Genomic DNA, 26,743 nt, shown 5'->3' with positions numbered 1-26,743 from the left:
GTTTTGGTTTTTTTGGGTTTTTTTTAGGGGGTTGGGTTTTTTTATTGTTTTGTGCTTTTTTGGGGTTTTTTTTTGGGGTTTTTTTTTGGTGTTTTTTTTTTGTTTGTTTGTTAGTTTTTGTTTGGTTGGGTTTTTTTTTTTTGTTTTGTTTGTTTGTTTGTTTTTTGTTTTCCAGTTTGCTTTTTTTGTTTGGTTCATAGGTTTTTTTGTGGGTTTTTTTTTTCCACTAAATAAAAGTCAAGACTTTAATTTAAAGTTTGTTTATAACTATTCCAGAATAACCCTCCTAGTGTGCAGTCAACCCCACGACATCTGAGTCATCTACAGGACAGGAGACTGAGCTGCAAACCTGGAGCATGCCTAAACAGATCCCCCCAATGTAAGCAAAACTTCTAAAGAGGAATTATTTTAAAGTATTAAAGACACTTCTGAAGCCAATTGTTTAACAGAGCTAAGAAAACCTAGGAAATAAGAAAACCTAGGTTGAGTGGTTAGTTCCAAGAAATCTTTCAATGATATTTGCAGAATATAGTTTTCTAAAAATCACTGCTTCTGTTTATAGTAAATTGCAGTAATCTTTCAGGTGATAACAGAAATTAGGTGTATGGATTAGAGCACAATTCCATAACTTAAATATTTCAATTATTTTTATTTTTGGCAGTAACTTAATATTTGTTTTTCTCTCTTCAAGACTCATCAGCACCAATAGTCAAGTCCCCCCTGCCTGAGAGAACAAATTTACTTTTTGTATCTTGAAAATAATAGAAACATGTTCTTGAAATTTGTTTGTGTGCTCTGTGGGTATGAACAAAATCCCACAGGGACAGTCTCAGCATGAAACACAGCTGAGATGATTTCTCTGCATCCCCTCCCACCCCCCAGAAATGCAACTCAAGTCACTGGGACCCTTTTCCCTGATTCAGTGAGGCTCAATAACATCTGGGATCACACTTCCCTCTGTGTCTCAGGCAGGGATGCTACCCTTCTTCACCTAAGATTACAGAATCAAATTCAGTTAGAGGAAATCAATTTCAATAGGAAAACTACTTCCTCCTAAAATGTAGAGGCTATTTTCTTAATAGAAGAAAAGTGCTTAGCATATTCATAATTCCCATCTTCAGTGAGAAAATACTTCATTGCCTCCTGAGATGAAATGCATTCCTGAGTCACAGACCCTGACCACATGGAGGTCAATGATGATACTCCCTTTAACAGCAGCAGATATACGAGCAACACTTAAAACCTTTGAGAAACTTACACTTCTAGGAGAAAAAAATGTTCTTCCTTTGAGCAGGAATACGAGATACACACTTCAAATACAGAGAGAAGAAACAGGAAAGCTTCAACACTAAGGCAAATGGAAGCCTTAACAAACCTCTCCTTTTTAAAAAGTACTCATTTCATCAAAATAATTTTCCAGTTGAACAGACCCCCACATTACCAACTGAGCTTTAAGCCATCACTTACTGCTGTTCACTATCAGTAAAGTGCAGGTCCAGCTTGAGCTGAAAATCTGCCTCATTCAATGCATCTTCCACCTGCAGAGAGAGAGAGACAAGGCTGCCTTTGTAAGGTGGCACCAACAACACAGAAGGCAAAGGTGGGTGGGTTTTCTGATAAGAGCAAAGGCAGAACCACACAGCAACAGCAGCAGAGGCAGAAAGAAGCAAAGGTGACATTGCATTGAGATAATTGCTGAAGGAGTCAGAGGGAACCAGAGCAGTCAGAGGTGTTATCTGTCCCCGGGTGCCATGACATGTCAAAAAAATCACTGCAGACAAGAAGAACCAGAGAGCATCGAGCTCTGCATTTGTTGGATCCTTGCTCCTGCACACTGAGCCAGGGGAGCATTTCTGAGGCTGCTGCCCTCACTGACTGAGCCTTTGTTTGGGTTATCTGAGCTGCTGAAAGAAAGCCAGCACCAGGTTTTCCTGGATGAGAAACAGCCACAAATCCATGTGGTTGCCTACCTGTAACCAATAGAAATTTCAAAGTTTACAGCTTAAAATGCTCAGAAATGGCTCAAATAATTCTGGAAATTTCATCACTGATCTTTGAGTTTATGTCTCAGCAAACCAAGGCTTTCCTGCCCCACAGTCTCTATTTTATGTCCTTAGCAGATTCATGGAGGTGGCTTGTCATTGATTCTCATGCAGACCATTTTCTTTCCAAACCTCAAAGGTTTTGTTTGTTTTTAAAACTAGCACAGAAGTTTAACTTGTTGCATGGCTAAGCCTGTCCACATGTGGCAGGATTCTACTCACCAAAACCACTGAAGAAATCATGTGTGACTCACTGGTACTTCCATTCTAACTCATCTTACACATCCCACCAGTAAAATTACCCTTCTTTTATTGTTTTTATAGTTTGATTTTTTTATAGGTTGATTGCATTTTTGGAGACAGTGCTAGAGCTAGTTCATTACTTTCACTGGGAAAGAACTAAATTGGATAACACATCCCAGCTTGGCACAGTTGAAATAACTGTAATCAGTAGAAATAAATAAATTAGAAGAGGATTAAGCTGTCCAGCACTTTCTTATTCACTCCTTTGAAATGGCAGTTCTTCCCCAAGAAAAATAGATTTAAAATAATAAAAAAATTAATTTCTAACAACTAAATGGAAATATGAATTTTAAAAAAATTACACATTTTTATAACCAAATAGTTTTTTTCTGTGAATGTAAACCTTCTTTTTTAGCTTGATAGAATACAACTGGAGGTGCACAGAAATAAATGTGGAAAATTGAAGTTCTTCACTGGGGGTGTGTTAATTTAAATGCAACTTATTTTTACCCAGTTTTTGCCACAAAAAGGTGAGGTGAGGTGAGGTGAGATGTCTGGGGTCTGTGTTCTGTCAGTGGCAAGCTACAAGCAGAGGCAGAGAGTGACCTGTTCTATCCCGAGGTACCCACTGAAGAAGGACAATTAATTTCTGTTTGTGCCTGTCTCTTTCCACTGACAATAGATAGAGCTTGGAGAAATATCTTGGTCTAGATACATTTGCATTTTAGATGGTTTAAAACAGGCAAGATGAACTCTGCTTTCCAAATCTGATCATCATCTTCTCAATAACAGAGCACAGACTGCACTAAAAATACACTGAAAACAACACTGGAGGAATCTACCCTGCTCTGACATGTAGGATTCATAAAATAAATAACATAAACCACATTTAGCCAGGTTTTCCAAAGGTAAAACTGCATTGACAATGTGCAGTCTTTTCCTGTTGAAGTAAGAAAATTGAGAGTCAAGGATTGATTGTGCTTTGGAAAAATTCTGAAAGATGTTAAATTTAATCCCTTCTGAAGTAATATGGTATTTCTTCTAGCATGGCCACAGGCATAGAGATGTGAAGGGAAAATTCCCACTTCTATATACTGAAAATGTGCTTTCTTTTGTGATTGTCTCAAAACACCTGGAAGTATATCTTTTATTTTAAAAATAAATAAAATTTTAAAAAATATTTTTTCTCTCTAATGAGTTGCTGTCACTAAAAATCACAGTTGCTGGCAGTGGCAAGAAAAAAGTAATCATTACTGAAGCTACATTCTGAATTTAAAATAGGAATTCAGTATAGTGCTTCAGACAAAGCAAACCTCCTCCTCCTCCAGATAAAGGGGATGAAATTTTGGGTCTGTGCTCAACACCACTGAGCACCTGCAGCAGCCACAGAGATCTGAGTCTGAGCTCAAAAGAAATTCAGTCGCTGGTGACACTCACCCCAAACTCCTTGAGGCAGTGAGCAGATGCCTGAGAGACCAAGAGACACTCCTCACTGCATGGGGTGATGCAGTAAACTGCATAAATTAGATATTTTTAGTCCCAAAACTGTATTGAAACTAGACTGATCAGAATAGTGCAAGACCTCCCATAAAACTGATCACAGTTCTCACTACAGAGGTAACATTTTCATTTCCCTTCCCTAATATTTAACCATTCAGCCAGAGTGCCAAACTGACTGATCTGGATGTCCCAGATCACTTAAATTTGTCTGTAAAATACAAAATCATATGTTAGAATATGTCATATTCTAACTTTCCTCACTCTGTTCTCTCCCTGCCACTAAATTTTCCCTGAACAGGGCCTGCAAGGAAGAAGCCAGACAAGTTATCTGTTCTTCTGCACCATGAAAGAGGCAAAGCTTCTTCTCTAATAAGAAAGCAAAAGCTTATGAAAATAAATTAGAGTTCTTTGTAGAAATAAATTCTGCCTCAGCCCTGCAATATTGCTTCCTTTGAATTCAACAAATGCTGTATGCAAGGGCAATATAGAAAAAGACATCAAATTAACCAAAGAGTCTTCAAACACCATTATATGGTGAAAGGCATTTTTGGTGCCACTTCTAGGCAAATAATAGTACTTCCTTCCATTTAATACCAGGCAAAAAAAAAAAAAAAGTACTTATATATTTAAGTGTATCTAGGGTTATGCTAGAGGAGGAGAGGGAGAATAAAATTTTAAAAAACCCCAAAATAATAGCAGATAATCAAATTTGGACATTCACACTGGGTTTTTTGGTCTATTTCAGCAAACATCTCATCAGCAAAACTATCTGAACACCAGGAGGAACAATGCTCCCTTAATATAGTACTGATAATTCCAGTTCTGACAGCAGGAGCTGCATGGAATATATAAACTCAATACTTCCATTACCCAGATTAACTTCTTTGTCTATTTATTTTAACTTCCATCCACAGAAAAAAAAAAGCAGTGAATAGAAACTTCACCCTCAACAAAGAAAAATCACCACAGCACACAAGAGGCACAAAAAAGGATTCACGTCTGTTGTGTGCTAAATAAATTAAGAGTTATGAACACAGATGATATTTAAAACACTGTAAAAATCTCTGGCTGACATGCCAACACCACATTGCAAGGATTTCATCCAACACAGGAGATTATGTGGCAGAGACACGAAACTCTCTGAATAGTTGTGGATGTAATAGTGGCACACTTCAGTCTCTCACACATTTATATCAGATTTGCAAAGCTGTGGAGGACAAGACATCAAAGCAGAAAAAAGAAGCCTAGGAGCATTAAACAGAAGTGAATTGTGCTAATCTGCTCAATACACAAATTTTTTTTACAGATCTTTATTTTTTGTATTTGATTCTTTAGAGTGCCTTGGGCAATTCATCTGGAACAACAAACCTGTTTATCCTCTTATTCTACATCCATGAAAACCCAAAGTTACTACACCACACAGAAAAATTGAGTTTTTCTGTGCAAATCCACTCAGTAAGTACAGAATTGGGCAGCTGTCCTCTTCCCAAGGAATCTCCTATGGAAAGCCAAGTGGTGCTGCACACAGCACATCAAGAGTGCACATCTCAATGAGTTTTAGCTGTGAGGCATCTTGTGGGCTATTTTTGATTTTCCATTTCTTGAGGTGCACAACTTTCCTGAATAATAGTGCAAAAATCATCAGAAATCATCTGTGTTCAACATAGTGGAAGTGGCTGTAATTAGAGGGGAGGGAGAAAGGATAAAATTAATATTGGATAAAGGATGCTGGGACATTTTCCTAACAAATATTGATAGACTTGCATTTAGTAATTTTTCACAGAAGCAAAAACCAACAGTTCTAGGGAGGAATAAATTGACAACACCACCATAAAAAAAAAAATCAAACCAAAACAGCAAAAGGAAAGTGGGAGAGAAAAGGAAGCATGTTAAGCTAAAATTGGATTCTCAAGATGTTTTAATTTAGATCTCCATATAACACACATATATATATATGCTTTGAAATAGGACAAAAATGAAATTTTAAATCTCATCATGATCAAAAAGTAAGCTATACAAAGGACTGGTGGGTGTCTCTGGCTGGCCCAGAGCTCAACACACAGCACATGATTCACACTGGCTGTGTAACTCAAAGTGCCTCTTTTTGATGACAAGCTGACTTGGCAAAGATGTTGTTGTTGTGTCTCTTGTCTCACTGAGACCAATGGCACACATTTTGTAGGAGTCCTTGGGCTGGCAAAGCACAGTGATGACACATTGGACATTGGAATGACATTCTACTGTGACACTCTCTCCCCTCCCTATTTAAGATTTCAGTAAAACAGTGCTCCCAGTGAATGAAGATTGCTCCACCCTTGTAGCTCCTGGGAACAGGGATTGCTGCTGGAAGAGTTTGTTTTCACAGCAGTGAGATTAAACCAAAGGGGCTCTACAAGCTGGATGTCTCAGATCATGTTCTTACCTTGTGTGAGTGCTCCTGTTGGCTGAAGGAGTGGATGGAAAAAGGGGAGAAGGGTCTCAGGATGAAAATCTTGTTGAGGGACCACAGAAAGTGAAAGGGTTGTACATGGATATAAGGAAGGGGAAGCTCCAGCAGCTCTCCCATGGGCTCCCACAGTCAGGAGCACCAAGGACAAAGGCCTCTGAAGGATGGAAAGGGGCTGGGTAGCTGGAAAATTTCAGTCATGAAAGAGAGGAGAAGAGATAATAATTATGGATGGCAGTAGTAGCTGGTCCCAGAAAGATGCAGCAGACCCCCAGTTTTCTCAGGGAGGGGGGGCTGACCAGCACAGCTGTGTTAAGTGAGTGATCCAGTGAACAAATGACAAATTATGGTTGAGACACTTGAGTTTCTCATATTCTGATTTACCAGTGTATGTCAACATCTTGTTCCACTGAAAAGCCAAGGTGTAGCCTGCTCCTCATAACCAGGCACAATGCAGAGGTTTACAGTGTCAAACAAACAAATAAATCACAGGTATTGATGGCTACAGGACAGTCAGTCTCCTTCTGATGCAGCTGCTGGTGTGTTGGTCAGATAATCTGTGCCTTTCCCTCCACCAGCTGCATTCATGAGACCTCTGGCAGCACATGAACTTCTTTACAACTTCTGAACTGTACATGTAAAGTTAAGGAAGAGGAATCCCAGCCCTGCTGCTTTTTATGTGCATCCCAAAACAACTCACCCTTTCACCATCCAGGAGCAGGTGCACTCTGAAGTTCATTGACTCATTAAGAACAATCTCTTCATTTCTGTACAAAATCTGAAATATTCTGCTGTAAACGTTGTTTTCATGAATGCAGGCCGAGCAAAGGCTGGAATCACCTGCACAAAACACAGACAGACTCCTGGTGTGATTTCAGCAGGGAGATTATTTTTTATCCTATGATTTCACTCCAGGGTTACCTAGGTAATACTTGTAATTAAACACTTGCATTCTCAATAATTAATGGTAGTAGAGCAGGCTGTTATTGTCAGTTGCAGGTTCACAGACATGATATTTAAAGAAAACAAATGTTAAACTGTAGGCAGACTGGATTTCAAAGTGAGAATACTTGATCCTGTGACAGCACTTATCCTATTAGCTTTATTTCTCATAAAAGCTAAAGCACCAAATTTTTAACACCATGAGACTGTGGGAGTACACCTCCAAAATATCATCTTTTATCTGCAATGGGCATCTTTCAGAAGAGGGAGATTTCTGTCATCTCTGACACTCCCAGAAGTTGCTGTTTGGGAGGGGGGACAATAGTCAATAGAAGATCTTGAATGTAGAAACTGGAAGTGCTGAGACATCTTAAAATACAGAAACATAAAAATGCAGTCTATGTTTCTGTAATCCTTCAGGTCCTTGGCACATGTGAGAGATAACAATTTGGTCCAAAAGAACTGGATAAATCAAAGGAACTCAAGAAGCAAAACTCAGCTTCTCCACATCAAATTCAGTCAATAGCATCACCTGTGTGCTGATGCATCACATCATCACAAATACACCACATAAACTCAGGTGGGATTTATCCTTTCTAAGTTTTAGGTGCCTCCAGTGTATATATTTTGTTTTGGTTACAATGGAGCCTATGGAATTTAGGACACCATTAAAAAAAAAACAATGCATGCTTTATATGAAGGAAAATTTTTGCTTCAAGTCTACTGCTTTTTGAGCAATTCCCCTTTCAGTAAGAGGAAATAAAACCTGGCTTGCTGAGCTATACACACCCACATTGGGGGTAACACCTTGTACTACAGTGAACTCCTTCCAGAGGAGCCAGCAATGACTGTGTGACAATTAACAAATGGGCACCAGAGCTAGGAACTTTCAAGGTTTGTCTTGGCTGGTAATCAGAATCCCCTGCTAATTCTAATTTTGTGTCACCCCAGAGCAACAACAGGTGACAAAATTTACTTAGATCAAAAACTAAGGTTTTGTCCCTTTCCAGTACTCAGTCCTGTAGGAATCTGAGCTTTTGAAATATGGTCCTTTAGCAAATGGTATTTTGGTACTCTCCTGAGAAGGGGTGCTTATAAAAGGTGCTCCAGGATTAGTCCTTCAAAGAGAAACAGATATGTGGTCATCATCAAAATGTCAGAAAACAATGCTTTTCAGAAAGTACAGTTTTTCAGAAGGTACTTCATGGAATTTGCCCCTTTGCAGAATTGTTTTGGGGCCACAAGCTGTGGTAAGATAAAAGTCCAGTGGCTGCTGTTTTGTCAAGAGTTTAAAGTCAGAACAGGTCTATTCTGCTGAGATTTGTACATAATTTGCTATCATAGGTCAGTTAGTCAAGACTGACAGAGAATTAAATATTTTATTAGGCAAAGCTTGTTAGAAGCAATAAAAATAAAGGAACAGAAAGGACTTTAAAACAAAAACAAAACAAAACAAAAAAAAAAAAAAAAAAAAAAGGTACTGAAGAAAAGTAGATAAGTGAATGGAGTTTTGTCATAGTAATTAATTTTGTGGTGCCAGTCTGCTGGAACTGGAATAGCATGGACACTGAAATATGTCAAAAATTAAAAATCGTATGGGGCAGAATTGACTAAATCACAATAAGACCAATAAGACTTGAACTAATTAATTAGCAGAACCATAGTGCTGTCATCCAGTCTACACTCAAATATTTTTCCTATTATTGACTTTTATCAAGCACTCCAAGAGCAGCCCAAATATTTCACCCTGCTGTTCTCTTCCCACCACCCAAGCTGCACACTAGTTATGCACAAATCCAGGCAACCTAGATAAATACATATTTATTTTCATGTGCTACACCAGTAAGGCTAGAATGTTTCAGCCTGATTAGCTCTTCAAAAGCATGCAGTCATATTTATTTTAATTTAAACCTCATGATATTACAGCCACTGCAAAAATCGTATTAGAGGTATAATGCATTCTTACTCCTAGCTGGCAGACAAAGGAAACTTTATGTTATTTGATTTGGATATTGATATACTGGCACTCTTCTCGGATGGAAAGTTTAATCTCATTTTCTTTTCAAACACACTCCTGAGCAGACCACTCCTCATGTGTAATTGCTTTAGGAGCTGGATTTGCAAGGTGGCATAAGGAGTTGTTTCTCTTGTTGGAAAGGCCAAAGTCAATGTCATGCTGCAGTTTTTTTGAGGCATTTGAGGCAGTTTGGGGCTGCCTCAAATAGAAGTGGGTATGATGGGCAAAAAATCACTCTGTTTTAAGCAGGGAGACCTCCTTTGCAGACATCTGGCAGAGAATTACAGCAGATGAGTGTTTGATCCTCCCCTAAACACCTCCATCCCTGCCTACTTAAGTGACCTGACCACAGGTGGCTTCTTCTCCTCTGAGAGTATGACCTAAGGCTGCAGCAGGAATTTCCTCAGAGGACAGCCTGGCAGTACTGCCAGCAAAGCAGGGATCCTGCCTCTCAAACCAAAGGGGAATGACAACAGAAAATATCCACAGATATTTTCCTTCAGGCTGCAGCACTTACTGGTGTATTCTGTGCTTTCAGGTACAGACAGGGACCAGCCTGAGCTTCTGGCACTCACTAGGAGAGGTTGATGCTCCAAACATATCCTTCCTTAGGCTACTCCATGAAAACAACATAATCCAGGCACCTTTTCCAAACTGCCCCTAGATCCTGGGATTCCTCCTGAAACTCATGTCTCTCTAAACCCCAGGAGTGTCTGCTGGCAGGCAGTGGCAGGAGGTTGGTGTTTGTCCCAGCTGCCATTGTTCAGAGGGCTGCTGGCAGAACACTCAGCAGGTGTATCCCTGTGTTAACACAAGAGCCTCTGTCCCTTGGCACAAAGCACAGCAGGGTGGGAGAGAGAAAATTGGAGCCATGGGTTTTCCCACATCTCTTTCTAGTACAACCTCAGCTGTTCAAAAATCTCAGCAGCTGCAGGCAGCCCAAAGGGGACAGACACACTGTGTGGAAACTGCTGGGAGCTCTCACTCCCAGGTGAGACCTGGAGCTAAAACTCTACTGACCTGCCTTTATTCCACAGATTCAAAGGCTTGAGCTTTGATGAATTCACAAAAGAAAGTCTAATTTTGTGGAAATGAATTTTTGATCAGTAAATTTCCCTGTCAGGGGATTTATTTGGGACATGAGCAGTATTCCTCATGCTAGAAAGAATCCTGTTTTCCTGTCTCTTCTTCCTAGGTGTCTAATCTATTTACTGCTTATTGTCTTTGGTTTGAACAGTTCTTCAGTTTATCTGGAAAGCAAAAGAGTTCTCAGGGCTGTGAGAAAAATTGCAAGTATGAAGAGGAGAGTTGTGTTCCACAGGCATTCAGAGAATGAGAAAACCTGTTTATGCATCCCTCTTGCTATTCCTTCCATGCCATCCCACCATCATTCCTAGAAATTCCTTCATAGGCTATTGAACAATGGCATTTTGAAAAAGGAAGGGAAAAGGCTCCTTGCACTTACAGATACTTTCATACACAGGGTGCTTGCACACACCAGTCACTCTATCATGTCCTGCCTTCCCTCACTCCCCATACACAATCTTCCAAGATTCCCCAGATGCACTCTAGTCTACCTAACTTCCCCATCTGGGTGTTTCTATAGATGGAGGTTTCTAAATATTATTGCAGCACATCATACAGAAATTACTCATCTCTTTAAAGATTCAGAGGGAGGTTATTTAGATCCTGGAGGCTCTTGAAAAATTCTCTCCAGAAAAACTTACAAGAAAGGAATTGATGGATAGGTGACCTGTGAACTGTTTTCTTATATATTTAAAATCCAATTTAGTGACAATAGAAACCATATAATTCTGATCACTGCCAGGACAAAGGCACTGAGGTGGGTTGGGGTGGTGGATAAGGGAAGGGAAGGGAAGGGAAGGGAAGGGAAGGGAAGGGAAGGGAAGGGAAGGGAAGGGAAGGGAAGGGAAGGGAAGGGAAGGGAAGGGAAGGGAAGGGAAGGGAAGGGAAGGGAAGGGAAGGGAAGGGAAGGGAAGGGAAGGGAGGGAAGGGAAGGGAAGGGAAGGGAAGGGAAGGGAAGGGAAGGGAAGGGAAGGGAAGGGAAGGGAAGGGAAGTTTCAGGGAAGGGAAGTTTCAGGGAAGTTTCAGGGAAGGGAAGTTTCAGGGAAGTTTCAGGGAAGGGAAGGGAAGGGAAGGGAAGGGAAGGGAAGGGAAGGGAAGGGAAGGGAAGGGAAGGGAAGGGAAGGGAAGGGAAGGGAAGGGAAGGGAAGGGAAGGGAAGGGAAGGGAAGGGAAGGGAAGGGAAGGGAAGGGAAGGGAAGGGAAGGGAAGGGAAGGGAAGGGAAGGGAAGGGAAGGGAAGGGAAGTTTCAGGGAAGGGAAGGGTCCAAATATTCTCATTTATGTAATTTCCCCCAAGAGAACCCTCACACCACTCACATTCATGTGAGGAGAGGGAAACATTTCTAGGGAAAAGTAATGGAAGGTGGTGATAATATTTTGCAGGTCGGAACTGTTCCCTTGAATTTTCTAAGATCTTAATGCACACACCAGATAGATTAGCACTCCTCTCAAACTCCAATTATCCCAATTGTTCACTCCAGGAAATCCAAATTATATATTTTTCAACTCTGAGCATCCATAGCATTCTCTCTCTGCTTTCATCATAACTAAATTATATCATTTTCCTTGAAAATTATTTTATTTGGACCCCCCTTTACTCTTTTTTTTAACTGCTATAAAAATGGTTTGAGAAGTTTCATGATTGTTCTAGATCATTAACTCTCCCATGGAGCAAACAACGGCACATGCATATCTCAACCTCTGATTTCTGCCAAGGAGAGACTCTGAAATGGCAAAACCTTGGTGTAGCTGAGCCCTGATGATAAATGATTTCCCCAGAGCCAGCAGAGTCACATGAGCCCTTGCTGTTTGCAGAGCAGTAGGGCTGGCTGGTCCTGACACCCTCTGCATTGTCTCTGCCATCTCAGAGACTGGGTTGCTCCACTCTTTCCAGCTAGAATCTTTCCATAATTACATTTCTGATTGTGCTTCCTCACAATGTCTCTACTTGGCAAAGAAAACTGGAATCAATGTCAACCAACAACCTTTTCAAGGATGGTAAGCACCCTGGTATGCAAACCCAGGTTTGCCCAGCAGCACTAATCTTTGAGAGGTGATGGAGGTCTGTTCATATTTATTTTTTCAAGGCTTTAAAACATATAAATTCTTGTGGCACATGAAGAACTAGTGCATGGAGGAATGCTCCTCTGATAGGAGGATAAATTGAAAGCCATGAGTGAGTTTGTTTTGGAGAGGTTAGAAAAGGAAAGTTAAAAATCCTTCATTACCTCACTTCACATTACTTTCCAGCTCTGCTTCCAACAGGCACTAGAAGCATGAATGAACCCTTGGAGTTAGTTCTTTGGTTTATTTTAAAGTTACTATCACACTAAGAATAACTTTTAATAATGTTAGATTTCTCCACACAACAAGGAGTGTGAGACCTAAATGAAATGTGAAAAAATAGTTTCTCCAAAGGAAACACATTAAAACCTCCTGCACAGCAAATTATATCCTACACAACTTTTCTTTTAAACCTGTAGGTCTTGGCTACAGAATGCTGAGAATTTCAGGGGAAACCAACACATTTATAACCCTCTGTACATTTTTAGTTTAGTATAGTTTAATTTCTGGGTTTAACAAAGGAAAAGCAGAGACAGGATTTACTTGAACTCTGTCCTCTATTCTGGAGCCCATAAAAGTATTATTATTTAATACTTTTTCATAGCAAGGAAGGAGGAATTGTGACAGTTCAATCCTTACACATTGCTGCTGTAAACATTACATTGCTTCCTATCCCCAATGCAAGGCAGTTCACAAAGGAAGTAATTTTTTTAATTATTATTCTAAATATAAAATTACAACTCCAGGCCTTTTAGAAGGACAACTTCAGGTTTACAACCAGCTTTCTTTAGAATTAGCTCTCTGTAGTTTCATGAGCTTTGTGTCAGAGGTCTAAAATAAATAAGGAGTGCTTAAACAGTCAAGAAAAATCCATATGGAAAATAGATCTAACTTCAGATCTAGCCTCTTTAATGTCTTTATGACTATAGCACTGGAAATTAGATAATTACTCAAATGCTGCCAACTTCTTGAATCTCTCTTGCTGTCTGGGAAAAGCAGTATTATTATGCTGGTATTCAGATAAATGGAAAAGCAGAATTCTGCTAAGTTTTTCTTTAATGAAAGAAATGATCTTCAATAATGTAGGGAAATTAAGATATTGCAGCTGTAAGAAGAGCTTCACAGTAAATGTTTCTTTATAAATACCAGTGCACACTTAAACATTTGTATTTCAGCCTAATTCAGGGCCATGAGAAGTATATCATGCTTGTGTTTCCACACAGGAAAATCTCAGAGGCAGATGAAACCTCCAAAGGCAGATGGGCTCAACCTCCCAGGTCACTCGTGCACAGACAGAGGGAGGGCACTGCCAGGCACCCACTTGAGAATGAGCTGTGGACGTTTTGAAACTTTCCTGCCCACAAACCTTATGTTCCTGCCCACACAGACATGTGGAGTCAGCAGTTCATCTGATCTCTCTGAATCTGCCTCCCTGCAAAGCTGCTGGTAAATCCCAGCAGAAGGCAGCTTGAGCCCAGCTACCTGTCCTTGCCCTGGAGCCAGGTGAGCAGGGAGGGTGACAATGAACCAGCAGAGAGAGTATCATAAAATAATCTCAGAATCACACAATGCCTTGAGTTGGAAGAGATCTTAAAGATATTTTAGTTCCAACCCCACTGCCATGGGCAGGGACAGCTTCCACTAGACCAGGTTGCTCCAGCCTGGACTTGAACATGTCCAGGGATGGGACATCCACAGCTTCTCTGTGCCAGGGCCTCAGCATCCTCACAGTAAAGAAAGGATTTCTCCTCTTTTAGATTAAAACTTATCCCTTATCCCTACTTGTGTAAAATCTCTCTCTCTCTCTCTCTTTCCAGTACTGGAAGGCTGCAGAGAGGTCTCCCCAAAGCATTGCAAATCTCAGTCTGGGCTTGCTGCAATCTGAGTGCTCTCTGCAGCACACAGCATCCTGGTACTGCCATAAACACAACCCAAATCCCTCCCATGGATGACCATCTCTCTCACCCATCCATGCACATGCTGTCCTGTTCTTGGCCTCTACCATCTGAAATTCCCACTAACCTCACAAGCAGAGCTGGTTCTTGCTCAGAACCCTACAAAAAATATATGGATTTTCTAAGTTTCCTTGTCACCTCAAGTCTTCTATTACTGCCAGAATTCTTAAATACTTGCAGGCTATACTATTTTGGTATATTTAGAGAAAATTAAGACATGTAAGTATTTTTCATATGAAGAGTAGGCCATCTTTCCAGAACCTAAGCAAGCACTGTGCTGCAAAATATAAGCAGAAGAGATCAGAAAACCTTGTGCAAATATCCCTGTTTATCTAACTTTCTTTTTTTCTTTTACCATCTGTTGGAGCCATATGCCTTCTTAAATATGAGCTAATTATAGGTCTCCACCAATACTAATCAAATAGTGGTAACTGTTCCAAATTTCAACTGGGATTTTCATTTCTCCTTGATAAAAATTCCCCCAAACCAGGTTCTGAGAGGTTTGCCTTTCTCTGGTTTTCTGGACTCAGGTACACAGCAGTTAAAGCTGCCACACTCATGTCTGTGTTAACACATGGGAGGAATTCATAAGAAGCTGTGGAAGTAGAGCTAAAGTGCAGCTCAGACCAAGCACAGGTGACTTTGGGACAGAAAATGACAGTGTCTGATAAATACCCACTGACACATTCTGGTGCTTTTGGTGATTTGGGTTTTCCTTCACTGCCCCTGTGCTGCTGTAGTGAGTGAAAGAAAAGAAACAACCCTGCCACAAAATCATCTGGCTTTTAGCACTGATAGAGCAAAGATAGATCCAATGCTAAAATTACATTCTGGAAGAGAGATTCCAGCCTATTTAGAGAACAATATATCTCCTAATGAGCTCAAAAAAGACGAGACTTCACTTTCATGTCCAATGAACATTTGTATAAATGTCCATTTGTATAAATGTCAATTTGTGCCACTCAGGCAAATGTTTTATAACTGCCTCCAGTGTCAACATTATTTTGCTTTGTTGTGTAATGTGAAAAGACAAAAAAAGACTGAAGGATAAAAAATAACCCAGTCCTAAATATGGCAAATGAACAGTTGAAGTGCCTTTTGAAAACCCCAAACACTAAATAGCTCTTTCAGCATCACGAGACTCTGGCAATTTCAGACTGTTGTACTGACCTTCCAAGAAGTTTAAAACTATTCTAGCAGAAATTAGGACTAATAAAAGAAAATAAAGTAAAAGAGGAATCAAAATAATATGGTTTTAATTCACTCCACCCATCAGGAAGAGAATTATTTCCCATTATAGTCACCAAAACCTCCTTATGTAAATGAGAGGCACACAAAGAAGAAAGAAATCACTTCCAGAATTTCATTTCAACTGGTCTTTTCCTCTGACTACCAATGGAAAGATTCTCTTCCACTTTTCTCACCACTATTCACATAATGCATTGACAGCTGGGAAACCCCAAATGTTTAAAGGTCCAGAAATGCAAGAATTGAAAAGCATATATAAAAGTGTGACTATCTGTATTTTACAGACTAGCATAGATATTGCATTAATCCACTCATTATTCCCTCAGTGTCTCAGCATACCTGGCACCACCTCATCAACACAACAGCTGTGGATTCAAAAAGAAAGGTCCTGAGTTAAAATCCCAGACCTTAAGTCAAACTGGAAAATAAAGATTTCCTTGATGTATCTGTAACACTTTGAAGTCCTCCATCAATGGTATAGATTCAAACTAAATGCTTCCTAATGTGCTATTTCAATGCCTCCTGTGTTCAAGAAGGTGATGGATGGAAATTGTACATTTACCAAACTTTTATCTTGAGTACTTTGGCCAGCTGTACTTTACCCAGAGGATAAATTACTTCGAATTGAATATGTAAAACATTTTGTGGCAGTCTAATAAAAAAATATGAGAAGAAATCTAATTTGTCAGAGGTAGGATGTAGTTCCCAGTATCCACTCAATAATAAAAATCCTGAGGATTCAGAGTAAAGGACTTCCCTTGGAAGAAATCACCAACTCTGGATCACGAGAGTAAATACACAAAAAAGGCTTCAAGGTCTACAGATTTTTTCTGTGTACAGTAACAATAATGAGATATTTCACATCCTTTCTATGATTAATCTTCAGAGTTAAGTTGGATACAAGAAACTTGATATCTCAGATGTAGCTGCTGCTGCAGCTGAGATTCTTTCATTCTACAAGCTGCAAATTCAATGTACAGTGTGATGTTCAAGGTGGGTTTGGCACACCCACATCTCCATAGGGATCCCTTTACTTTAAGCTTTTCCTCCACATTCCACTGGACCTGTCCAGATCCCTTGCTCATTCAGGAGAGACCTGATCCACTGCCCAGGTGGTCTCTGATTCTGATCACTAGATTTGGTGTTTATATATAATGGGAGAAAAAGTAGAAACACATCCAGTCCTTATTTACTCGCCCATAAAAAGGTGGAAGAGCCCTACAAGTCCCCAGGTCAAGACAATGTGCTCTAAATTAGATGTCCCTCTCCTGACCCAAGTTCTTTCCATAATTTACAATGCAATCCTTGCTCTGGAGACATTTCAAATGTACAGTGCTGGTTCCTCAAGGCAAAGAAACTACAAAACAACCCCCAGAAAGGAAGAGAACATGGTGAGACTGGCAGGGTCAGACCACAGCTGAGTTGTGTCAAGGCCTCAGGTTTTCAACTCAATTATCATCCCAACCCTTGAAGCAGACAGGTGTCACTTAGTCAAGCAAAACTTTACAAAGACAATTTTATCTGATTTCTAAACAGGCTAAAGGAATAAAAAAAATCTCCTAAATACTAACCCACATGCATACAAAAATAAATTTCATTTCCTTTTGGTAGGAAACAGTTTCTGTTAAAAATAAAGCCAAATCATTATGAAATAGCTTCCAAGTAAGTAAACCATATTGCTAATCTGCCACAGGAACTGTTTCCATAAGCCATAAACTTAATTGAAACCCAAAATGTTCTTATGCTTGTTTTGTAGCCTTTAAATGCTTCTTTAGCAGATATTTTTAAACTTCTCATCCAGCTCCTTCCCTAGGTCAGCCAACTATTGCTTGATTAGTGATTTAATTGCTGCCTATACAGCTCAGCACAAAAATACAATAGATTTTTTTCTTATTTATTTCTCTAATTAGATTCCATCAAGCTCAGCCATTGCATTGGTATTTTTTACTTTTAATTTTTTTTGTTTATTTTTTTTTTTTTTTTTGTTTATTTTTTTTTTTGTTATGCACATCATCTCAGTTGAAATTCATTCTGAGGCTTCATCTGTATCACACAGATATAAATCAGCAAGAGACTGATCCTTCTTTGTCATGCATGTCAGGCAGGAGCCATTTGGGTTTCTGTCTGGGGTTTCACCAAACTGCATCACTTTTCTCCCTTCCTGTGATGTGCCAAAAGTATCATTAGCTGCTCTCTTTCTTTGGATTGTTTTCTTGTAAGACCATTCATTGCCTTCAGTCTGGGTTGCAGGTCATTCAAGAAAAGGATCTCTTATTTCTTTCTGAGCAGTCTGGGTTTTATTTGGCATAAACTTTGCATACACATCATGTTCTGCAGTGAGCTCTTAAGTGGAGTAATCACCATGAGATAAAGTGCCTTGAATCAAACCCCACCTGCCTTTCTCAACAAAATCCATCCAAGACTTTGAAACTGAAATGGGCCAAATCCTCTTGACCCAAAAAATCTCATATAATCTCCCCTGCACTCAGAATTTTAAACACCTTTACCTCCCCAAGTAAAAAAAATAAGTGCCAAAAAAGGTCTTATAGGCACTACAGACTGTAATCTTGCACAAAGTTATGGTCAGCTGCTGAAGATAATCCTGAAAATCAGTGGCTAATCTGGAAGGAGCTCATGGAATGGTTTGGGTTGGAAGGGATCTCAAAGCACTCAGATCTCCAGAGAGATCTGGATCTCTGTGCTATCTTCTTGAGAGACGTGAGGCAAATCATGAGGCAACTCTGTGCCTCAGTTTCCCACCTATTAACTTTTTTGTCTCTCATTCAACCAGTTTGCACTTGAATGTTTATTCCACATCCACCCCACTGCTTTCAGCTGCTGTGTCTGCCTGGGCTGAGAAATACTGCTGAGCCTGGCACGTGAGTCCTTTATGGCTTTATCCTTTATAAGCAGTGCCAATATTTCCTTAGATATTTTTGACTAGTGGCAATGATTCTTTTCTTTGTCTAAATTTATCCATCAACATTCCCAATAATTTTGACAGTAACAAATTCAAGTGCAGTACGTGGACACAAGTTTAAGCTAACAATATTCAGGACATGATTTCCAAGGTTTGAATTGAAGTCCATTTCCTGGAGGCACTATAACTTCTTACAAAGTTCACAGAAGAAAATAGGAGAGACTGTGTTGCAGCTGCTTACAGCTAGCTTCCCTTCATAACTTTTCAACTCTTGCCCAAAGAATGATAGTATGAATAGTATATATTCAAATGACATTAACTTTGGAAAAATTTATAATTTCTGCTGTTTTAGTTAAATTAAGATAATTGAATTAGGAAAGTCTGAGAGAAATACTGGAGATTCTAACTAGAAAATATTCACAAAATCCCAGGATCACAGAATTGTTAGGGTTGGAAGGAACCTCTGGAGATTATCTAGTCCACTCCCCTGCCAAGGTAGGTTGCCAGGAACTCATCCAGGTGGGTTTTAAATGTCTCTAGAGAGATTCCATGACCTCTCTGGGCAGAATGTTCCAGTGCTCTGCCACCCTTGATGTTAAGAAGTCCTTCCCCATGGTGAGTTTCAGTTTATGGCCTTTGCTCCTCATTCCATCACTGGGCACCACAGAAAAGAGTCTGGTTTGATCCTCTTGGCACCCCCCTTGGAGACATTTGTCTGCATTGAGCCTCAGTCTTCTCCACACTAAACAGACCAGCTCCTGTAGTCTCTCCTCTAAGAAAAATGCTCCAGACCCTTCATCCTCTCCAGTCCTCCCTTGTCTTTCTGGAACTGAGGAGACCAGAACTGGGCACAATATTCCAGATGTGGCCTCAGCAGGGCTGAGTGGAGGGGCAGGATCATCTCCCTTGACCTGCTGGCCACACTTTTCCTGATGCACCCCGGGATACCTTTGTCCCCACTGGCAGCAGGGACACACTGCCAGCCTAATATTGCACTAATCAGGAAATTACTATATAAAGTAGGGAAAAAAGACTCAAAACCAGTAAAATCAATGTCTCTTTTTTCAATACTTTTACAAATGCCTAAAGCCAAGGTGTTGTTTTCCATTACCCAGGGAATAGTGATTTAGGTTAAGCTTGTTCTACAGATATTAAGATGCTGAAAAAATTACAGTGCCTTTTGAATAGGCACTCTTCTACATGTCAATGGCCATGCAAAGTCAGCTGCCCTTGAAAATGAGAGCTATGGGAAATCATGAAAGAGTCCATGGATATGAATCACTGGGAAAAGACTAAGAGTTAGCTTATACTTATTCAAAATTAATAAAGGGAATTTGATGGGAAAATTTCATGCAGAAAAAAAAAAAGACAAATTTTTGCAGGCAGATTTTTCAAGATTTTCCATCCCTTTGACTCTACCTATTTGTGAGCCAGCCCTGTAGCAATGATCAGAGCTGGAAGATGACAGTGGGAGCTATTGTGAAACCCCTTAACAAAATAAACTTTAAATATGAGACAGTCATATCTGACTGATAAGGTGTTAACATCATTGTTTTGAGAGGATTTATGCTTCTCCTTAATGTATTTTTAAAAAATATACAGGGTTGAGGTCAAGGTAAAACCAGGGGCTAAATTCTAACCCTGTTGCAGTGACCTCAGCACTGAACTTGACAGTAGACACTCCTGTTCTGGCTTGACCAGATACCTGGTCTGGGGTTTTGAGTAAATTACAAGTGACTGGATTAAAATCCTGCTTCATATTCCTAAAGCTGGATCATTAATACACAAAGAATCACCCCATACTGTTCTACACCCCAATCTGGGCAAGGTCTCCCAGCTCTCTGAAGCATTATACAGCAGACTTTTCTGGAGGAAGTGATGGTTTCTAAAAACTCAGGAGTTTTGGAAAAGTCATCAGTTAAGTAAATTGGAAAAAAAAAGAGGAAAAAAAATTCTTTATCTGGTTTTTCTTAGTTGTAACTGAAGTTCTGCATAGGATAAAGGCAAGAAGGTTCTTTCCAAATTTGAATCTTGCAGAAACTGTGTCTAAATCAGTCAGAGTTACAGCTGAACAGCTGAGTGAATCTTAATTTCTACAACCAGATGAATAATTTAAAGCACACTAGCATCAACACCTGGTAAATGTTTCTTTAATCTTGTTGCAGTTTTCGTCATTCCTACATTTCTCTGGCTGAAATTATTCAAATTCAACTGGTTTTCTTTCATACTTTTAATATAGACTTCGATGTCTTTTTGAGAAAAATACTCTGTCAGGCAAGAAATGCAAGTGCACCAGTTTGTAGATGATTTCATGTAAAGCTGGGTCAGCACCTCTGAAGAGAACTCGTGCTGGAATTGTAACTCTTTCTTCAGTGCAGCTGTGCCTTTCCTGATTGAGAACATCTTGAGTCATTTGCCACTGGGTCACTTCTGGGAACTCTCCCAAAATATACCAAAAAGGGATGTTTTCCACTCAAGCCTGCAGAGCTGAAAGAACAAAAACTGCCTGCTAGAATAGTTTTGTTTCTTTCCTGCTACAGTTATCCGAGATGTTTTGTAAGGCTGAACTCTTCCTAGCTGAAAATGGCTTTTCCCTTCACACTGTTCCCTTTCAGCAGCAGTGGTATATTATGGTCTGCCTTGCACTCAGAATGTCTCAAAGCTTGCAGCAACAAAGATCTGATGGAAAAGAAGAGACACTTTGATCAACCCATCCAGTCACAGCTGTTATTTATCCTTTATCTTTACCCTAACTCCCATTAATTAACTTTTAAATCAAGAAAGCTGCTGAGGTCCCCTTGGCCTGTGCTGAATTACATTGGCAAGGATGTCAATCAAAATCAGTGCCTTAAATGTGAGGTGTGGGTCAGTGAAGAATAAACTTTTCAGTGGGTTATAAAGTATGTTATGACTAATCCCTATAGAGGCATTGCTCCTTCTTGAACTTTTTTGGCAAAACAGGATTTTATAATTTCTCATTTGTACAAAATCACCACCAAAACACTATTTTACCCTGTCCCTCATGTAGGAGGAGCCATTTGAATTGAGAGGTGTAAGTGAATGCAATCAAACTCCTGTGCAGGAATAGGCTGGCTGCCTCCTGTGTCTGCATTCCCCCTTTTCCCTAGGCTGCTGATGGATCTAAAACCTTGACCAACAAGGAGAGGGTTTTAACATTTTATCCATGAGTAAATTCTACATCACAACTCAGGCTACAAAGCACTTATTTAATCTATGGTTATCACCCTGTAAGAAAACAAAGAACCTCTTCCCACACTTCCCCAAAGGTGTATTCAGCACCTTCTTTTGCCCTGCAAATCATCAAGATTTTGTGATTACAAACACAAGTGACCTCACAGAAACATTGAATTCCATTCAATTCACTGGAGTTTTATTAATTGGCTGGCTAAAGGGAATGTATCTCCTCAGACACCCCCACAACCTTCAGCTGAGCACTAATGCAAGGAGCCCTCCCTCTCCTAAAGATGCTTTTCACTAATGAGTCTCAGCTTCCTTGCATAAGCCAATTTCCCATTCCACATAGCAATTATGTAAATTAAGGTGAGGTTCCTGATAACTTCCATTGGTTCCACTTGGCTCACAATTAAAAAGAAGAAAAACATTGAAAATCTTTCATTTCAGCCTGGGAAAAGAACTGCTTACCCAGACAAAGAAAAAAAATCAAAAAGGAACATTTTAAATGGGCTTTCCTCTTTATCCCAAAAGGACAGCAATAAATGGATGAAACACCACTTTTAGATGATATTGAAAGAGTTTCCTTCATTGTGTGCATCATTCAATTTCCTGTTGCAGCTAACAGCTGCCAAAACCAGGCACTGTCAATGTAAACAGTGATCAACATTCTACATTAAATCTCTTTGACATAACATGAAAGCCTCCAAATTTTTTGAATGGTTTAGAGGCAATGCATTGCATGAACATTTTTATGTTCTTTACCACATCCTCACAGTGTGAATTTTCCACCTTTACCCCTCACAATGCTAGTCATAGTTACTGTTCATGTCTTTTTACAGGTGGGAAACTGAGGCAGGGCTTGACTTGGACCTGTTTCCTCAGGAATATTCAATGTAAATTAGACCTTTGAGGGATACCGAAGACCTGCATCTAAGTGCTTAGCATTGGAGAGAAGCCTGTTGGACAGAAGGAAACAGAAATCACATTTCATAGTTCAGCAACAGTATGGACTCCTTTTTCTCCTCTTTTCTTCCTAGTATTGTAGAAATGAAAGTATGTAGAAACTATAGTATGTAGAAACTTCTATCACTGGAAATAAAAAAAAATAAATAAATTCTGAAGTTTAATTTCATCTTATTAAAACCTAAAACTCAATTCAACAACAAAATATGAAAGTTTTAAAACCCTTAGCCTTCTGATTGTAGTGCACAAAAAAGAGAAATTCATTATAGGAATCTAAACCTGTGTGAGTAACACTAGTACAGAATCACTGTCTTTCCTTAGACCCTGTCAGAAATCCTTTGTAATGTCTTCCACCATAAGCCTTGAGCCTCTGAACTCAGGTGAGTGTTTTCATCTCCCACAAATATAATACTACTTTATTAGTGTTTGGATGGAGTTATTACAGTACTTTCCACTGCCTAAGACAGAGGGGATTGACCCTTGATATTTTTGGGAAGGTCACATGAGGAAAACTCAAATCCTGACTTCCACATACTTCTAAGAGACCTGTTGATGAAGTTCCCCAGACCCACCTCATGTCAGCACTGCCCTTTGCAATCACTAGCCTTGATCAAAAATTTTAGGATGAGATCTGTCTCATCTTGGTCACAGGAAGGGCAAGCAACAAATCTGATTTGATTTTCTTTTTTAAATTTTGTTTTTGGTTGGTTGGTTGGTTTGGGTTTGGTTGGGTTTTGGGGTTTTTGGGGGATTTTTGGTTTGGTTTCTGTTTGTTTTTTTTTGTGGTTTTGTTTGGTTTTGGTTTTGGTTTCTTTTGCTTTTTTTTTTTGGTAGTATCAGTGGTGAGAAATTAAGATCTAATAGCAGGAATCACTGTGACCCAAAATTCATCTTACAGACGTGTGAAGTCCTTCCAGGGTTACTTAGGAGGGAAACTTGCACTACAACCTTAGGCTACTCCAAGACTACCCAAGTCTGTAATTATTGCTAAGATCATGTGAGAAACTCCCATTCCTTCTCCTGAGACTGGGAATCCAATGCCAAGAGCAGCACACAGAGAGGCAAGAGAAGGTTCAAATGTGTCAGGGGTATGGTAGAAAATGTGGCTCCAAATGCAAAACTCAAACTAAAACCAAGTGATATTCACCTTCATAAACAGCTTCTAGGTGAAGTGTGAGATGAGAGATAACAGATGGGCTGACATAAATAGACAAATCCAGGAAATTACTGGATTATATTAGTCTCCATGACTGGAAGTACTCTCAGCACAACTTGGCTGAACTTGCTGAGACCTTCACCACTGGTGTTGTAAAAATTATACTCTTCAGGGGAAGAGAGGAGGTTCAGACTTCATTCAGCAGTTTCTGATATTTTCCTGGATAAAACTTGACTTCCATCACAACTTTCCGTCTCCTGAGAAGGCTTGCAGACAAAACCACATTATTGTTGGCCAACATCTATGCTGGGCTTTGTGTGGGTTTTTCTGGGGTGAAAATTATGGGACATTAACTTGTCACGATACCAATAATTGCACAAGAGTGAATGGTGCCAATCCTCCTAAGATAACAGCCAGCAGACTTCTCTGAGAGCAAGATCAGGATGCAATGTGCTGACAAAGAGACATTCAGCACAAGTGCAGATTCTCAGGAGGTGAGTTAGCTCAGGGAAGGTGTTTATTAGGTCACAGAATGCACCAGGATAGAGCCAGGCTAAAGATCTTCCTTTTTTTTTTTTTTTTTTTTTTTGTTTGGCAGTACAGACAAATGCTCCTGTTTACATCACAAGAACTTGGCCTCAAAGCTGAGTTAACTCACAGTAACAAGACATGCTGAGATGTGCAGGTGGAAAGTGTTATACAGAAGTGGCAAGGCCTAGCAACTGCTAATGAAAAAATAGCAAATATCATAAATCAATGTATCTGAGCTGTTTAAAATTAAATAGGTTTCCCACACACACATTTTAATTGGTTTGTCCTGTTGCTTCTGAAGACATCAATATCCATCTTCCTCTATACAGGACAGGCATTAAGGTCAAGTTTCCCAGAAAATTGAAGAACATTGCCCAGTAAACAGGAAGGTGTCATCTGACTAAAAGCAGCCCTGAGGTGGAAAAGGTATTAAAGAGGAAAATACAGTAGTGCCTGGCTGCATATGTTGTGCTGCTCAGGTACTGTGCAGAAGGGATGTAACTAAGCTGGTGGGGGAAGTGATTTGTGCTGCTTGAGTTTTAACACTCCTTTCCTCCTCTCCCCTTGCCTGCACACCCATCTCAGCTGGTCTCTGGCTCATATCCACAAACTGTGCAGCCAGGCTTGGAGCAAGTGAGGCACAGCCCTGTCCCATGGGGTCCAGCCTGAGCTCCAAGCAGCTCTGCATCCTTCTGTGCCCAGCACGGGACTCCTCTGGACCTGGCTCCAGGTGTGCATCACTCACCAGGCTCTCAGAGGAGGCTCCCAGGTGAATGCAGCTGAGTGGAAATGCTGTTAGTGGGCAGCTGAAAGAAGTGGTTTTATATTTTCCTTTACACATAATAAGAGAGCAAGTCCTAGACCATCCCTCCCTCAGTGTTTCACCCACATTGGGGTGCTGAGGGGCAGCACCTTCCACCACACAATCCCTTATTCTTTGCCATGAAGGATTGTAGTGCTGGTGAAACTCCAGAGCCTCTGGCTGCATTCAGACTGTCAAAAGCAGAAGTTTGCTCACTGCTGAGGATTTTCCAAAGGCATACTAGTAAATTCTGGCATGTTAATGTGTAGAGGTTTGGGGGAAAAATGTTCACAGGCAGAATTATTCTCCTAATTTTGCATGTGGTACAGCAACCATGATGAAGTTGCAGCATACTTTCATTTAGGACATCAGCCACATTTAAAAACCTCCCACCTAGAAGAAAGTCAGTGGTTTTAATTACATTAACAGAATCCCAGATTACTGTTATCACTGTGTCTCATTACACAGTGTGTAGCAGAAATAGAAGGTCAAACATTTCCCTCTTTAGATCTGCTGTTTTATTCCCTAAAATGTAAACTAATCATTAAAAGTTTCAAAACCATGAATAATTATCTACTCTCCTGCACTGTCACATCTCCCAAAAAAGTAAAAGCTCTTTATATTAAGTAATTAATTTCACAATACCCTTATGATACAGCTTCAATTAACCCCATTACACATATGGGGAAACTAAAACACAGAGAAGCTGACTGCTCAGGATCAGAGCAGGGGAAAAGAGCCCAGCAATCATAGGAATTAAGGACTAGAAAATCCTCCTGGGTCCTCAACTACTCCAGTTATCACATTCCACACAGACACACAGCTCAATGCTACAAAGACTCAGGGATTTGTTTCTGCTAAATTCTTTCCTGGGGCTCCACTTTTGATATTCACTGGCTTGAGTGATGGCTTTGGATGTGGGATGTTGGACACATACACTGGGTGCTACCCACAGTTTCCTTTTTTTTTGTGTTCTTTAACCAAATGAAATACCAGTAATGCAGGGATCTTCTCTACACAATGCTTCCAACTGAGTTTCTTTTGAAACAGCAAGAAATGTTGAAATAATTTTTGGGGACCTAAATATGAATAACAATTTCATGACTGTTCCTTCTAACACAATAAGAAAGACTTGTTCTTGTTCTTAAGGGATAATGTGTTTATCTCCTGTATGAATTTTTCTAATTAACTTTGTTTGTTTGCTTTTTGTTTGAATATTAGCCTTGGATACTAACAGCTGACACCTGTTAGGTAATGTGAAGTATAAATCCTTTAAGATGAAAAATCAGAAGATGGAGCACAATCCCTCAGTTACACGCTTTTCTTGTCATGCTACACTTTCTAAATTATGCACAGCATTATAAAATACTCTTGTGAAACAGATCTCTCAAAGTTATAGCCTGCAATACTGGAGTAAAAAAATTATGGCTCAGAGTTGCTGGAGACTGATTTTATCACTTTCTACTCTGACACAGAAAGATGTAGTGAGTCGACTTCACTGAACTCCCCACTTTAGATGCAGCCCTTGGAGGAACATTTAAATGGACACCGTGTAATTTCAGGGAGTTTTATGATCTTACCAGTGGAGGGGGTTGTGGTAGCAAATTTTACTACTCATTATGGCTTCCCACACAG

General features: G+C 39.8%; 1 protein-coding gene across 2 annotated transcripts in view; it reads right to left on the bottom strand.

Moving 5' to 3' along the window:
* FAM135B (family with sequence similarity 135 member B) overlaps positions 1–26,743 on the bottom strand; it is a 186,984-nt gene that overhangs the window by 60,078 nt on the left and 100,163 nt on the right. For both annotated transcript variants that reach the window (XM_056484144.1, XM_056484145.1), the window contains exons 4-5: positions 6,932–7,071; positions 1,468–1,538 (exon numbers count right to left, since the gene is read on the bottom strand). In XM_056484144.1, coding sequence (XP_056340119.1) covers positions 1,468–1,538; positions 6,932–7,071 — 211 coding nt within the window. The remainder of the gene's footprint in view (positions 1–1,467; positions 1,539–6,931; positions 7,072–26,743) is intronic.

Source organism: Oenanthe melanoleuca, chromosome 2, assembly GCF_029582105.1.
Source record: "Oenanthe melanoleuca isolate GR-GAL-2019-014 chromosome 2, OMel1.0, whole genome shotgun sequence".
Classification (NCBI taxonomy): Eukaryota; Metazoa; Chordata; class Aves; order Passeriformes; family Muscicapidae; genus Oenanthe; species Oenanthe melanoleuca.
This window is presented reverse-complemented; position numbering and strand designations above follow the sequence as displayed.